Source organism: Vespula vulgaris, chromosome 3 (assembly GCF_905475345.1).
Source record: "Vespula vulgaris chromosome 3, iyVesVulg1.1, whole genome shotgun sequence".
Taxonomy (NCBI): domain Eukaryota; kingdom Metazoa; phylum Arthropoda; class Insecta; order Hymenoptera; family Vespidae; genus Vespula; species Vespula vulgaris.
The window spans coordinates 308,687-321,907 of record NC_066588.1 but is presented as its reverse complement, the minus strand read 5'-3'; the positions used below and the strand labels follow the sequence as shown (position 1 = coordinate 321,907).

The 13,221-nt window shown below is 37.4% G+C and overlaps 2 protein-coding genes and 1 long non-coding RNA gene across 9 annotated transcripts in view; 1 reads left to right on the top strand and 2 right to left on the bottom strand.

Moving 5' to 3' along the window:
* The window catches only part of LOC127062691 (spectrin beta chain), a 23,624-nt gene extending 15,838 nt beyond the window's left edge, over positions 1–7,786 (bottom strand). For 6 of the 7 annotated variants that reach the window (XM_050991331.1, XM_050991335.1, XM_050991337.1 and 3 more), the window contains exons 1-2: positions 7,626–7,786; positions 214–402 (exon numbers count right to left, since the gene is read on the bottom strand). In XM_050991331.1, the coding sequence (XP_050847288.1) occupies positions 214–349 (136 nt within the window). In that variant the 5' untranslated portion in view covers positions 350–402; positions 7,626–7,786. Of the gene's footprint in view, positions 1–213; positions 403–3,307; positions 3,397–7,625 lie in introns of all 7 variants that reach the window. The other variant, XM_050991332.1, reaches the window with a different exon arrangement.
* On the top strand, positions 5,774–8,789 carry LOC127062762 (uncharacterized). Its single transcript, XR_007781194.1, has 2 exons — positions 5,774–6,415; positions 6,743–8,789. It is a non-coding gene; the product is annotated as an uncharacterized LOC127062762 (long non-coding RNA).
* LOC127062702 (vam6/Vps39-like protein) lies at positions 8,086–13,221 on the bottom strand. Its single transcript, XM_050991360.1, has 12 exons — positions 12,927–13,221; positions 12,664–12,839; positions 12,351–12,524; positions 12,019–12,274; positions 11,715–11,947; positions 11,396–11,640; positions 10,864–11,295; positions 10,479–10,796; positions 9,981–10,407; positions 9,799–9,906; positions 9,364–9,688; positions 8,086–9,293 (listed from the first exon to the last, which is right to left on the bottom strand). Exons 2-12 carry the CDS (start codon positions 12,731–12,733, stop codon positions 9,230–9,232), a joined length of 2,652 nt encoding a protein of 883 aa, XP_050847317.1. The 5' UTR covers positions 12,734–12,839; positions 12,927–13,221; the 3' UTR covers positions 8,086–9,229.

Below are 13,221 nucleotides of genomic sequence, written 5' to 3'. Positions count from 1 at the left end.
AGAACGTTAACGCGCTACTGAACTCGATCGATATAGTTTTGCATTCGCGGAAGCGTGTAGCTTGTAGTCCCATTATCAAAAGGATGCGGATGTGGTGTACGAAGCTCCCAATTTCTTACGCGTGCTTACGTTACGAACACGTGACGACTCATCGAAGATCTTAATAACTAATTGTTTAAGACGATTAAAAGTTATAAATGAATAAGAGCGTACCCGCTAAAGCTTTGATGCGCGAGCGTTCGAAAAGTCTCGAGCTCGAGTTTCCTCCGTCGTATTCGTACTCATCGACAATCTCTTGTTGCAGCGTAGGGTCCCAACCCCCGCGTACTACCGAGATGTCGGTCGTCATTTTGTCAATCGGACCAACAGCTCACTGTCTCCTTACACCTAGGAAGGGCGGTTCTATAAAAAAATCAGAAATTAGTTATAGAAGTTAAGTCTATAGTTACGACTTGTTACGTATATACAAAGATAAGAATTGCAAGGTAATCTTATCTTTTCTCCTTATGTACTGTGTAAGTATAACAAGTTGTGTAATTCAATAACAGCTCTATCCAGTTCAACGTTGCTCATTCTGACCTCGAATAGAAATCATGGTAACAAGGATGCAGTGTGCATTGACCAAAACCAAGGTCTTTTCTTAGAAAAGAAGGGAAAAAAAGGAACAATTAATGTTTTCGAGTAAAAGATATTCTAATGATAAGGAACAAACATTAGTTAACGCGAGAAAACTGTGATGAGTCATCGACGATTATCGACGAGCAGCAAAGTACACGTAAATATTCGTAGGATGACGGAAAATATGATAGACACTAGATGAAATAACAAAGAAAACGTGTCGATATAAAAAAAAAATCTCGCAAAAGTATCGACCGTAAATACCGGAGGACGGTTTTATATTCAGTTGTCGAATACAAAGAGTACCTCTCGTACGGTCAGTGAGCGCATTCGATATATATACACGTATCGCGCGCGCGCGCGCGCGCGTGTGTGTGTGTGTGGGTGTGGGTGCGTGCATGCGTGTGCATAGTATATCTGTATAAACTATTTTATGTGCATTCATTTAATAACGCGTTACGTTACGCACTCAAAGCATGTAGGAGCCCCTCTCAGTGCACAACCGTACGATTACATCATACGCATGATGTCACACGTGCGAAATACACACGGCAAATAGCGGGAGCGCGTCGAGGCTTCCAACAGTAAATTACATTCAGGTAAAATCAGAATCAATGGCGTAGCCTCTCCTATCTCTTTCTACTTTCCACTTAGAGATTTATTGCAACGACTGAGTCTACCGAAAGTCTGTCTACCTGAGTGCATGCGTCAGTTAACGCGGCACGTATACACGCCTAGTGCATTCGTGCAGGTAGAACGTGAAATACTCAAGGAAAACCGCAGTAAACCAATATGGGCATCACTTTTTTTTCGGTGAACTTCGTAATACAGTGCGACGTTGGAAGTAAACAGCGTCTCGATATAAATATTCGGTAATCGTTACGGTACGTCGTTACGAATATACATGTTTTATTTTTATCACTAACAAGGAATAGAAAAAAAATAAAGGAAAAAACTCAATGACGAAAAGTCCATATTTATCGAAATTTACTCGGTGACTGAAATCATCCTTTAAACGACGAAAAGTAATTATTCATCGTCGAGTTAATCGAGCGACACTTTCGACGTATAACTTCTTTCACAAATATAACCGCGTTATAATCGAACGAAATCAAATATAAGATATCAATGAAAATATACAGTATACATAATGTCGAACGAGGTCAACCGATCTTAATCGTGCGTTTATAGCGCCGTGAGTGCGTTTATACCAGTTCGACGTAAGATTCACAAACGCTTCGTATTTGGTAGCGATCAATGGCGCATTTATAAATCTTGAACGTGCATAATTTTCGATTCTTGAAAGAATTTATAAGAATGCAGTGAAGAAATTCGAAAGAATGTCATTCTCATGAGTCTGGCAGTCACTTACTCGGAATTAAGAGCAATTACGTAAGTACTGTCATAGTTAATCGCAAACGGTACTACAGACCGAAAGAAAGGGGAGGGAGGAAGGGAACATACAGATTAATATCTTCGTAACGAGTAATGTGGGCGGAATGAAATGAATCACAATGTGAATGACACGATAACCGGGGAGAGGTTAAGTTTACTCGGCCGATTCAACGATTTCGGATGAAATCGACGTAGTTTTACTTCTTGCAAAACGAGCTTTTTTTTCGATATCGAAGCACCGATGCACGAGTCGCAACAATGTCGATTGTTTGGCGCATGCTCGGCGTCGTTGTTCATCGCGCGAGGACACGCGTTGAAAACGAGGTCGATCTCCTTTGCCTCTTTAAAATGTTCGCGATCGAAGCATTTAAACGTTTACAATGTTAATGATGTCAATTGTAAACGTATCATCGAGGTCCACAGGTATAAATATCGAACGAGCGTCTTGGTTATTCGTTTTACGAGGATAAAAAGGCTGCTTCTGTTATCGCATAATTCGTTGCATAATCTCATCTCCCTGTGTATCAATGCCCATTTTAAAACGAGGCTTCGCGCCGTTTACCGAGTTGCGGTCTCCTTCAAAGGAGAGAAGAGAGTTGACTCTCATAGGCGCGGAATACGGCGTAACGACGACGTCGCCGAGGTCTAAGCTAAGACGACGAACACACGCCGCACGACACACACTGCGTTACACTATTGATTTTCTACGCGGAGTCACTGTGGCGCCAGTATCCACGAACGAACACGTTCTACACCTGCGGGAAGGCGGAACCAACTGGCCTGCACTTGGAAAACCACCTTGAGAAAGTATCCCTTACGGACTAATCCCCTCTCTCTGATAAAAAAAAAAAAAGAGAGAAAGAGAAAAGAAAAAAAAAGAAAAGAAATGTCGAAATAGACGATACTTTTCGGTAACTACGAAAGTGACGACGATGTTTTCTTGCGTTTTTCATCGTATGAACGCATATGAATGGTGTCTCTTGTGCCTAGGCTTTCAAACCAGGCGATGCGAGTGATCTAAGACACCGCGATAAACAAAAGCTCATTTGTGCTATCTCAACGCTACGCCTTCGCCATGCAGCATTAAAGAGTTTAAAAACCTTCATTAGGGTCAGCATTTTCGAGTCTATTTCACTAAACCTTACACAACATCGTTGTTCCAATATCGTAATTCTATCTTTTCCGCATTATATTTTGTAAAAGCTCCGATTTAACGTAGGGAACTTATTGAATTTCAAAATGGTATCATAAATTATTACGCAAGAGAACAAGTTAAACCGAGAACAATAATTACGTTAATCATAATGTTCATGGACATAGGTACTTCGGCAAGCCGGCTTCCTATCTTCCTGGTATCTTCTCTTCTCTTTTGTTATCGTCATCCTTCGAGAAACAGAAAAAGAACAATCATTGAAACGCAAAGAGAATCGAACGACTGAAAGGTCGACTCGCTTTTTCAATTCGCGTCGACATCCATTACATTCTTCGATCGTTACGAGATCAATCAAGCATTTATCAAACATTGTCTAACGAGACTACGTATATATTTATATGTCGTTCGCGCGAAGACACCCGATAATTGTGTCTTGCCGTTGCTCGTTTCATTCTCGTGTTCTTTGAATTCACGAATCCGTCTAGGTTGATAGGAAAGAGAAAATAAATATCGCCGGACCGTAGACGTTGAATATTAATCACATCGAGATTAAATATATTCGGTATCTCCTCCTTGGTCTTTCTAGGAAGACTAAATTAATCCTCGTTTATAAATACACTCGATGAACGTGCCCTTGAATCAAAAGATCGAAGCCATCTTTTTTCTTTTGATAAAGAAAAATTTCCTGCAGAAAATAGGATCGATCTTCGCTCGTTTCTAAAATCATTCGATCGACTATTAGTAATCTTTTCACGTGCCATGAATCGTCAGAAGATACGTGAATGAAACTACCGGACAAGAGAAACGATCGCATGCCGCGAGAGAAAGAAAATGCAAGTGGAGTCTGTCTCGTTCTGTCCCGTGCTCTATCAAATCTGTTCTCGTTCGTGCGGGCGCACCAAGAACCATGATAAAGTATGAAATATATGTAGGTAGTGATGTAACGATCTATAAAACGATACGGATCTAGAATACGTCGAGGAACGAGAAAGGGCTGCCGTCTAGAAGCCGTTAGCTCGTAGTATCCTACATGTCGGTAGGTAGTCGACGGTGTACGCAAAGCTACGTCATATCCGCATTTGAGTTAATCAACGCTGACCCGACATGGTTGTTCTCTCTCTCTCTCTCTCTCTTTCTCTCTCATTTACTTCAACGAAACGATCGCTTTTAAGCTAGAAATTCATATCGAAGTATCCTCGAGACAGCTCGGCCTATCTGAAATTCGAACGACCTCTTTTCGCTTCCTCGCGTTATCTCCGATACGATATTCTTAATCGATATTTCATTCGGAAATTAGATGCTGCCATTATTAGATAGTTTCCATTACGCTTAAGAATATCGTAAGAAATCGTAAAGATTCCTTAACGAACGACTCTCGAGCGTATCGTTTATCTGTCAACAGATAAGAAAGTCTGCGACTTTCTTTAAACTCGACGATATCGAGATATACTCTTCGGTATCAATGTCGTTTCTACTTTCGACCGATTTTCCACTATTATTAGCGACGAATATTGTCTTCTATTACGATCAAATCGAATGCGAGAAAACATGGGAAATCTTTTTTATATAATCAACCCGAATCTGAAATTCTATATAGAAATAACTATGAGCGTTATAAATCTTTGAAGCTGCTCGCATTAAATAATGTCATAAAGAACGGTTAACGCTTCACCGTTCTCGATCGACGTGTATCGAGGCTATGCGACGAATCGAATCCATTTTATCGTTCTACGAAAGATATCAAACGTGACTTTAAAAGTTTCTTCCTTATTGCCAGATGCACAGGCGTAGTCAAAGATATATGTGCGAATGATGCAACCGTGCCCTTGAATCATTCTAATTAGCGAGGACTACTCCTGAAAAGAAAGAAACGAAACGTCGAACGTTCTCCTGACTAATCGTAAAAAGAAAGATCGAAGAAAAATTGCTCGCGTACACGCTCTTGGAAAGTCTTTCCTTTACTATCGTCGTGGACATACTTACGTATGTATATACGTACACACGTACGTACCGACGTAAGAGAAGCTAAAGGTTAAACAAAAGTGGCACGCCCGAACCAACTCGAAAGTTCCGTTTCTTCGAAATACTTCTGACAAATAATAAAAACAAATAAGATATAAGAAAGGAAAGAATCGATCGTTCTCCTGGACGGTCTTACAAAATTACATGTCCATCCGTAGAGCGGATTAACGGTACGATTTAACTGACGTCACGTTCTTTTTACTCGCGGTTCTTAGCTCCGAGCATACTCGTTCAACGCCGAGGACCACGGGCCCCGTTTTTACGACCTTTCGTTTCTTCCACGTACGTTGTACAAGTTCGAGTACAAGTTCGAATTTGCTCGATTGAAGACGGACGTCCGGATTTTCGCGGCGATTAATTAACGTCGATGTCAACCTTCGAGCCTTTCGAATCGTCCAAGTACTCGACTACTCCGCGAGGTTACCGATTAACGAGCGGAAACTCGACTAAAAGTCTATTCCGTTGTTGTTCTCTCTTTCATTTTCACGAACACCCTATTTAATACAACGAAATAAAAAGACACTCCGCCCATGCGAACGGACAATTAGAAGCTGGAGAGAAAGAGAGAGAGAGAGAGAGAGAGAGAGAGAGAAGTCAAATCGCACAGGATTTGATAAAATTCTCGTTCTCTCGATGATATCACGATCACGCTGCATCGCTGCTCACGAGTGCGATTCACTTCCGAATGGAACAAACGAACGGAGTAAATAATTTATTCAGATATTCCAAAGACGTTCACACCCAGGGCGCTCGTCGGTGACGTAACTGTAAACAAGAGAGCCGGAGAGAATTGATTAAACTCGTCCATACGAACGAAAATGGGGGATGAACGAATGACGACAAAGACGCGAAGACACCGGTGTATCTTATCGCCCTCAACAAAATAAGAAGAGAGAGAGAAAGAGAGAGAGAGAAAGAGAGAGAGAGAGAAAGAGAGAGAGGTCAACGATACCGAAGCCAGAGTGGGTGCGAGTGGGCGGTATAATCTAAGAAAATCTACGGTCGACTTCTCTTCTCTCTCTATCTCTCTCTCTCTCATTTGTCAAAAGTCGGCTCGTCGTTTAGTCCAAGTCGCCTGCGACCTTAACGTTTTACTGTCACTTAATCCACGCACGCTTTTGACAGTGACTCAGATCCGAATCCAGTCGAATGACGAAATCGATCGTTCACGATGAAGACGAAAACGAAGAGTGCTCTTGCCAGTACGAGAAATGCTAACTATGAGAGGTAAATGCTATCTATAGATACGGGGAAAAAAAAGAAAGACGGTTCTGCGTAGCACGAGCGTCGTTCGAACGGTCAAAGGCGGTGTTACTAATAATGCCACCGGTAGTATTTTCACGAACGTCACGTTCGAAATTCCGTTTGCTTACGTCGCAAGAAAGAACGTAACGTAGACATCGGTAAAGAAAATTCTTAGAAAGTATTGCGACGCTTCTCGATTCTTTCGTTAGAACTGCGTCTAACCTAAAAAAAAAAAAAACACACAAAAAAAAAACAAAACAAAACATATAACGTACGACTAAGTAAATTGTAAGACGAGTTCTTCTGTAGCAGGAGACACCCTTCTTCTTGAAAATTGTTGCGAGTGCTCGCATAGACGCGGATTGAAGAGCCATATAAAAGTCCTTCCCTCCAAGTTCCCTCCTCTTAAAAGAAGGGAGGAGAATAGGGCGAATCGATCAACGACCGGACGCGGATGACTGAAAGCGCGAGTTTACGAGTTCACGCATCGACGGGTAAAAGCGACCTGCTTGCTCGCCTCGACAGAGCGATCCGATGGGAAGAAGAGCGAGAATTGGGTCAACCGTTGGCGACGAACGACAGCGGTTCTCGGTCCATGTCTTGACAGGTGAACAAAGCGAAAGAGGAAGAGGGATGGAGAACATGAAATATCCATCGAATAAAGAATAGAGAGGGAGGTACTTGCTCTTCCTCGTCGCCTTTGATCTACCAACCGTAGATACGTTTTAATCGGCATTGAGATGATGCTGGAGAAGAACGGGACGCGATTCCATTTGTAAGGTAGAAAGGGAGAAAGAGAGGGGCAAAAAGAGACACGTTCGCCCGGTGGAATCGATGCCAAGGAACGAGGCGAATCGCAACGAGGAAAAATGCTCTTTCGTAGAATAACATTCTTCCGCGATGATTGATTCACACCCACGCGATGTTTTGCATTTTAAATACGTAAAAATGATTAAAAATATTGAAACGAACGATAGATCGGATCAAGTGAAAGAAAGAGAGAAACGAGAGAGGAAAAGAGAGAGAGAGGGAGAGAGAGAGAAAGAGAGAGAGAAACAGAGAGAGATAGGAGACTCCGTCGTTGCCGCACGCCATTTTTATGTCGACGATCTGGCCGTCTCGTGATAATCGATAGAAGATCTAATTGATCTTGTCTTTTTTGAAATGGAACTGTTCGATCGGTTGCACTTACCCTTACGAAGGGACACCCTGCTACACCGTTCTATCCTGCAACTCGCATAAAATCCCGCCCAAGTACACCAAAAAAACCACCGACGACAAGTCCGTCCGCACACTCGACCGGCGCGCAACCGACTGACCGCGCACGGCGTCGGCCTACGCCGTCGACAGCTAGTTCCGCCCACTGAGCGCGCTGATTCGCTGAACAATGAAAATGTCGTGTTCTACCTTATCGAGATATGTTTGCAAATATACACCGCTTCGAAAAGAAACTGAAAGAAATGCTTTCATGTTTTTGTTTTCGCGTTAAAAGAATAATAGGTGGAATAAATACAAATGAAGAAGTTGTCCTATTCTTGACAATATTTTTCTTTGTCAACAAACATTTACGTAATATGTAATATTATTGTCACAATTAAAATGGTAGGTCGTTTAGTTGTATGTATACTTTGTTACTGGTAACAGCAACATACTAATATATAATTGGTATATTTATTAACCTTAGATCTTTTTCGTACATACATCGTATATTTTTGTCGAAGTAGAAGACGTAATCGTGTCTGTGTTAATTCGCAATACTATACGTTACTTTCCATCGCTCACGTAATGTATACATAATTTTTGTTATATGAATTCTATAAAAGCTAAACGTGTTAAACTTCGACGTTGTTATTAAAGAAAAGTAACGGTGCTTGGAATGGTTAAATCTGTTTTCTCGAGAAGGAGGATTGAATTTCTGTAATAATTATTAAATTACATTTCGATGTACGTCTACAAAAATCGGAAACCGGTAAGAAGCATTCAGACCGGTAGGAAGCACCGTACTTGTATGTATGTACCTGCGTGCTTGCGTGCAGGCGTAGGAATACAAGATATCGTCTATGACATCATCGGCCCTGTTTATAACACATTCTGGATCGGGCACGCCCCATCTTCCATATATTCCTTGTTATCTTAACTTTTATAATTTTTTCTCTCTAAACATTTATGATCGTTGGAAATATAATAAATCGATATTTATCATTATTTTTATAGTCATCGTAAGAAACACTTGTACTTGCTGCTTTATAAAATCAAATTCCTGCCACGCAGTTTTATTTCCAGTCATGTGAGTTTTCAAATATCTGTCTTGTTATACTATTTTTTTAAAAATATATATAAGAAGTGGTAAATATAATTTCAACGAAAATTTTAAACATTAATTATTCTCGTAAATTCAATTAATATTTTTCTTTTTGGATTGTACAAAAATGAAAGTATATATAAATATATTCATATAATTAAATAAAAAATGCCAAGTAGTACTTGAAAGTATTAATTATTCCTATCTCTCTCTCTCTCTCTCTCTCTCTCTCTCTCTCTCTCTCTCTCTCTCTCTCTCTCTCTCTCTCTCTCTCTCCCTCTCTCTCTCTCCCTCTCTCTTTCTCTTTCATCTGCTTTAATGCATTACTGTGAATTATACAATATCGTACATGTTATTAATATATTGTAACTGGTACTTAGTAATTATTAAAATGTTGAAAATTGTAGGACACTGGTGATCTTTGATTTGATAAAAAAAAGAACATATATATACATAACAATGTTGCTGTGTATATAATATGATAAAACATTTATTCATCCTTTACGATCTTGGCACGAATAATGCACGATGTCGCCGTTGGGATACCTTGCGAATGCGCTATAAAAAATAATATATAATGTCTTAGATTCATAATGTATGAATCTAAGTTATACAAAATAATACAAACCTCTGATTCCCAAATCTTTTTTTACATACTGGACATATATTAAACTCTGTCATGAGGACACTCTGTGACTCATAATGCATACGTTGTTCTTGTACTTGCAAATGTTCTGCATAAAGTAAGCCTTTCAAAACTTGAATTTTACGTCTCGTGTTTAAATTATTTTGAAGACTAACTTCTAGAAAACGTTTTATCCTACCGATCGGTACTGTATCTGGTAAGATTGCTAGAGCTTTTAAAGGATTTATTTTAGAAGCATGTTCTTCGAGTAAACGCAATGCCATTTCTGGATCCGGTTGTACCTTACGTTGTATCTTTGTGTTACAACCTGTGAAACATTTTTAATTATATAACGTAATCTAAACGTTTATGGAACATAAGGAACAAATGGGAATTACAAAAATGATATATCTTAATTATCCGAAAATAATAACATACCAGCCATTAGAGCTCCTGCATCATCAGGTTTCAATAGTTGATTAATAAGCATTACATAAACCTCGTCTGCTCCTTCAGATTTTTTTTGTTTATCCGTTTTCTCTTCATCTTTGTAAAGCGATAATTATTATCATTAATAGCTAAATAAAGATCTTTTTTTCATCAAGAACCCGTGTACTTACTATGACATCTTTCATATACGTTATTACAATATTCTATTGCACGTGGTACATCATTTAAGAGATTAATATATATCGATATAGCCTGTTGATGACGTCCAAGCCTTCCTAAAATAATTGCACGTTCTTCGAATAAACAATCAAATGGGAAATGTACTAATATTGTCTCTGGCGTATAATACGCAGATTTCTCCAAAAATTGTTGTAATTTTTGTCTGATGTGCTGGGATATCTCTTTTTCAGCGGGCGTTGCATTTTCATTCATAGAAGCTAGACTCTTCTCCTTATATTGATGTATTAAAACATTGTGAAATAATGGATTTGTATCTTCCCATACACGCACCACATGTTCCAAGTATGTTATAACTAAATCTTTGTGACAACGTAAAAGATAATCCAAGACCTTAGGTCTAGGCAAATGCTCGACTTCCTAAAAATAGACAACAAATGTCAGTAGCATCTAAAGAAATTGTATAAAATAAATAATATACGGTAACATACTTGTATATCTTCCATAAAGATTCTAAGTCCTTGTTCAGGATCTTCTTCCAAAACCCACCCTGCGAATTTAAGAATTAAATCCATATGATCTTTGCCAAGATGCTGCAAATATTGGATAGTTCTTTCAGTTCCCTTTAAGCTAGAATCATTTTCTTTGGCATGCTTTTCTAATAGCTCTAAAGCCTTCCTATGTTGTCCTTTCGTTTGATATAATATAATAAGTTCTGGATATTTTTGATGCATAAGTAATGTCTTTTCAGCTTCTGCCAAGTGGCAATGATTTAATCTTAGTAACGGTGCTACTAATGCATCGGTCGTCTGTAAAATCGTAAATTTTTTATTGATTTGAAAAAAAAATTGAGTAAATATTATATTTTCTTCATACCTGTAAATAACATTTGAGTAGAGTAGTATCTATGATCTTTAACAATTGTTCAGTAGCTACAGCAGTGAGATTTTTTTCACTTTCCATTACACTTTTTTCCTTGTTATTATCCTTATCTTTTGTTTTTGTATCACTTATTAATTTGTATCTGACATCGGTCAGAAAAATTATTAAAGCGCGTAAACCTTTTTCCAAATCATGATTTGGAAGTTTTGGTAAGTTTGTCGATGAATCGCCGAGATCGTGGCTACTAGTTGATGGCGTTACTAAGTCAGGAAATAATCTGATTACCTCATAAGGATCAGTCCCAAGTTCCAAAAATAAATCCATAGCTTCTTGAAATTTTTTATTATAAAATAAATGATGCGCATATAAAGTTTGTATTTTATAGGTTTGTTTCACCTTCTCTTCTTCTATTATGTCTGATAAACTCTAAAAAAAATATATAATAAGTACTACTTTATAATACTAATTTTTAAATTCAATTAAAAAAGGACGTTGGTAATGAGATAAGTACAATGTTTATACATACTGTTAATTTTAATGCTAACTGAAATTGATTTTGTTCAAGTAAAGTTCTAATTTGTTGTGTTACATCAATAGCCGTCACGCACCATACACTACTGATAGATGCTACAAAGACTTTGCCTTGTTTACATCTACATATAAGTCTAGCTTTGTTTAAATCTTTTATTGTTTGAATGTGTAAGCAACCTTCCAAAGTATATACTTCTAATCTGTCGTGTACAATGCCAAGTAAGTAAGGATCATCCCATGCTAAAATAATTTGCAATAAGACAGTTCGCTTTTTCTTTTTAGACTCTCATCTTGTATTAAATAAAAAGTTGTACCTATGACGCTTGGAGTGTCTGACCATTTAATAGGATTATGTTGAATTAATTCTCCTTCTGTATCCATAACAATAGAATGAGAATCTTTTCCTAATACAAAAGAATTATCTGATAATTTAGTAACACTAGGCTCCGGTGATTTTCCAGTAGGAAATAGTTCCTTAGGTTTGCCAGTTAAATCTAAAATGGTATAAGATAAACCACGGAATCCTAATATCAGAGTTTCTCCGCACCTATATAAAAATACCTATTTAAATAATATGAATGTTAAGCACTTTTCTATAAGATGAATGAATATTAATACCATGATAATTCACGTGGTATATCTGGTACTGTTAATTCAAAATTACTACACTCCTCAAATTTCTTGCTTTTCCAATGATATAGTTGTAGTTTACGCTTTACAACAACGCATAAGCGCACAACAATATCTTTTTCATCCGTTGAACTTTTTGTTCTTTGGACATCTAAAGCGAATAACGTTGCTCCCTTTGTTTTTTGCAACTGGCAGATTAGTTGAAAATTCACTGAATTGAGATCATGAATAGAAACTATACCATCTACAAAGAGATTACTTATTTTATAACAAAATTTCAATTTACCACAAAATAAACAATTTAAAACCAAAAATGCTACCTGTAAGTAAAATTAATAAATTATAGTCTGCTACAACAGCCATTTGACTAATACGTTTTTTGTTAAAATTTTTACTGTGGCGTAATAATTCTAATTTATGAGTTTCATCTAATTTTGAAGGAACATTATACATGAAAATTTGTCCTTCTCTTGTGCCAATCAATAAGTTATCATCTGAAATATAAAATACTAAAATCGCACAATGTTAAGATAACATTTAAACATTATTCGTCCAGATTAGCTATATGAAAAACTAAATGAAAACAATAAATAAAGAATCATTGTATATATGGAAAGGTTAATGCTTACATACCATATGCAATCATAGATTCTATTTGCACTGTTATATTCATTATAGGCATATTTTTATATGCTTCGTGCATTTTGATTGTATAAAGATATATATGTATATATATACGTATAAAATGTTTATTTCCAAATTCCTTACAGTATAAATGAATGGAACGAGGGCAAAACAAAAAGTATCACCTAAAATTAAAAAAATTGAACTCTATATGAGAACACTTGTTATTCGTCATGTATTTTTAGACGTATTTTAAAGATGCAGAAACGAACGTAGTTGCAAACGTAATAAGTTTAGTATTCCTTTCAAATTAATTTCAAACGTATAGACGATCCGTCCAAAACGTCAAATTAAATCGATGACAGTGTGAAACATCTACACGTATTCTGTGACTTAATTAGATGATAAAACAAGAACTATATTGCAGTCAGATTTATTCATTTCATTGTCCACAAACTGAAACTGATTTAATTAGGATTACTTATTTAATAAGAGGACATTTTTATTTAGAGAGAATGCGATATATCTAGTAAATTTATAACGTTAATCGAATATACGTCTAGTAAA

Excerpts from the sequence above, each read along its gene's own strand:
- LOC127062702 (XM_050991360.1), bottom strand. The coding sequence starts at position 12,733 with ATGCACGAAGCATATAAAAATATGCCTATAATGAATATAACAGTGCAA. Across the intron at positions 11,641-11,714 it reads AGACACTCCAAGCGTCATAG|CATGGGATGATCCTTACTTA; the intron begins GTACAACTTTTT and ends AAATTATTTTAG. Across the intron at positions 10,408-10,478 it reads TCTTTATGGAAGATATACAA|GAAGTCGAGCATTTGCCTAG; the intron begins GTATGTTACCGT and ends GTCTATTTTTAG.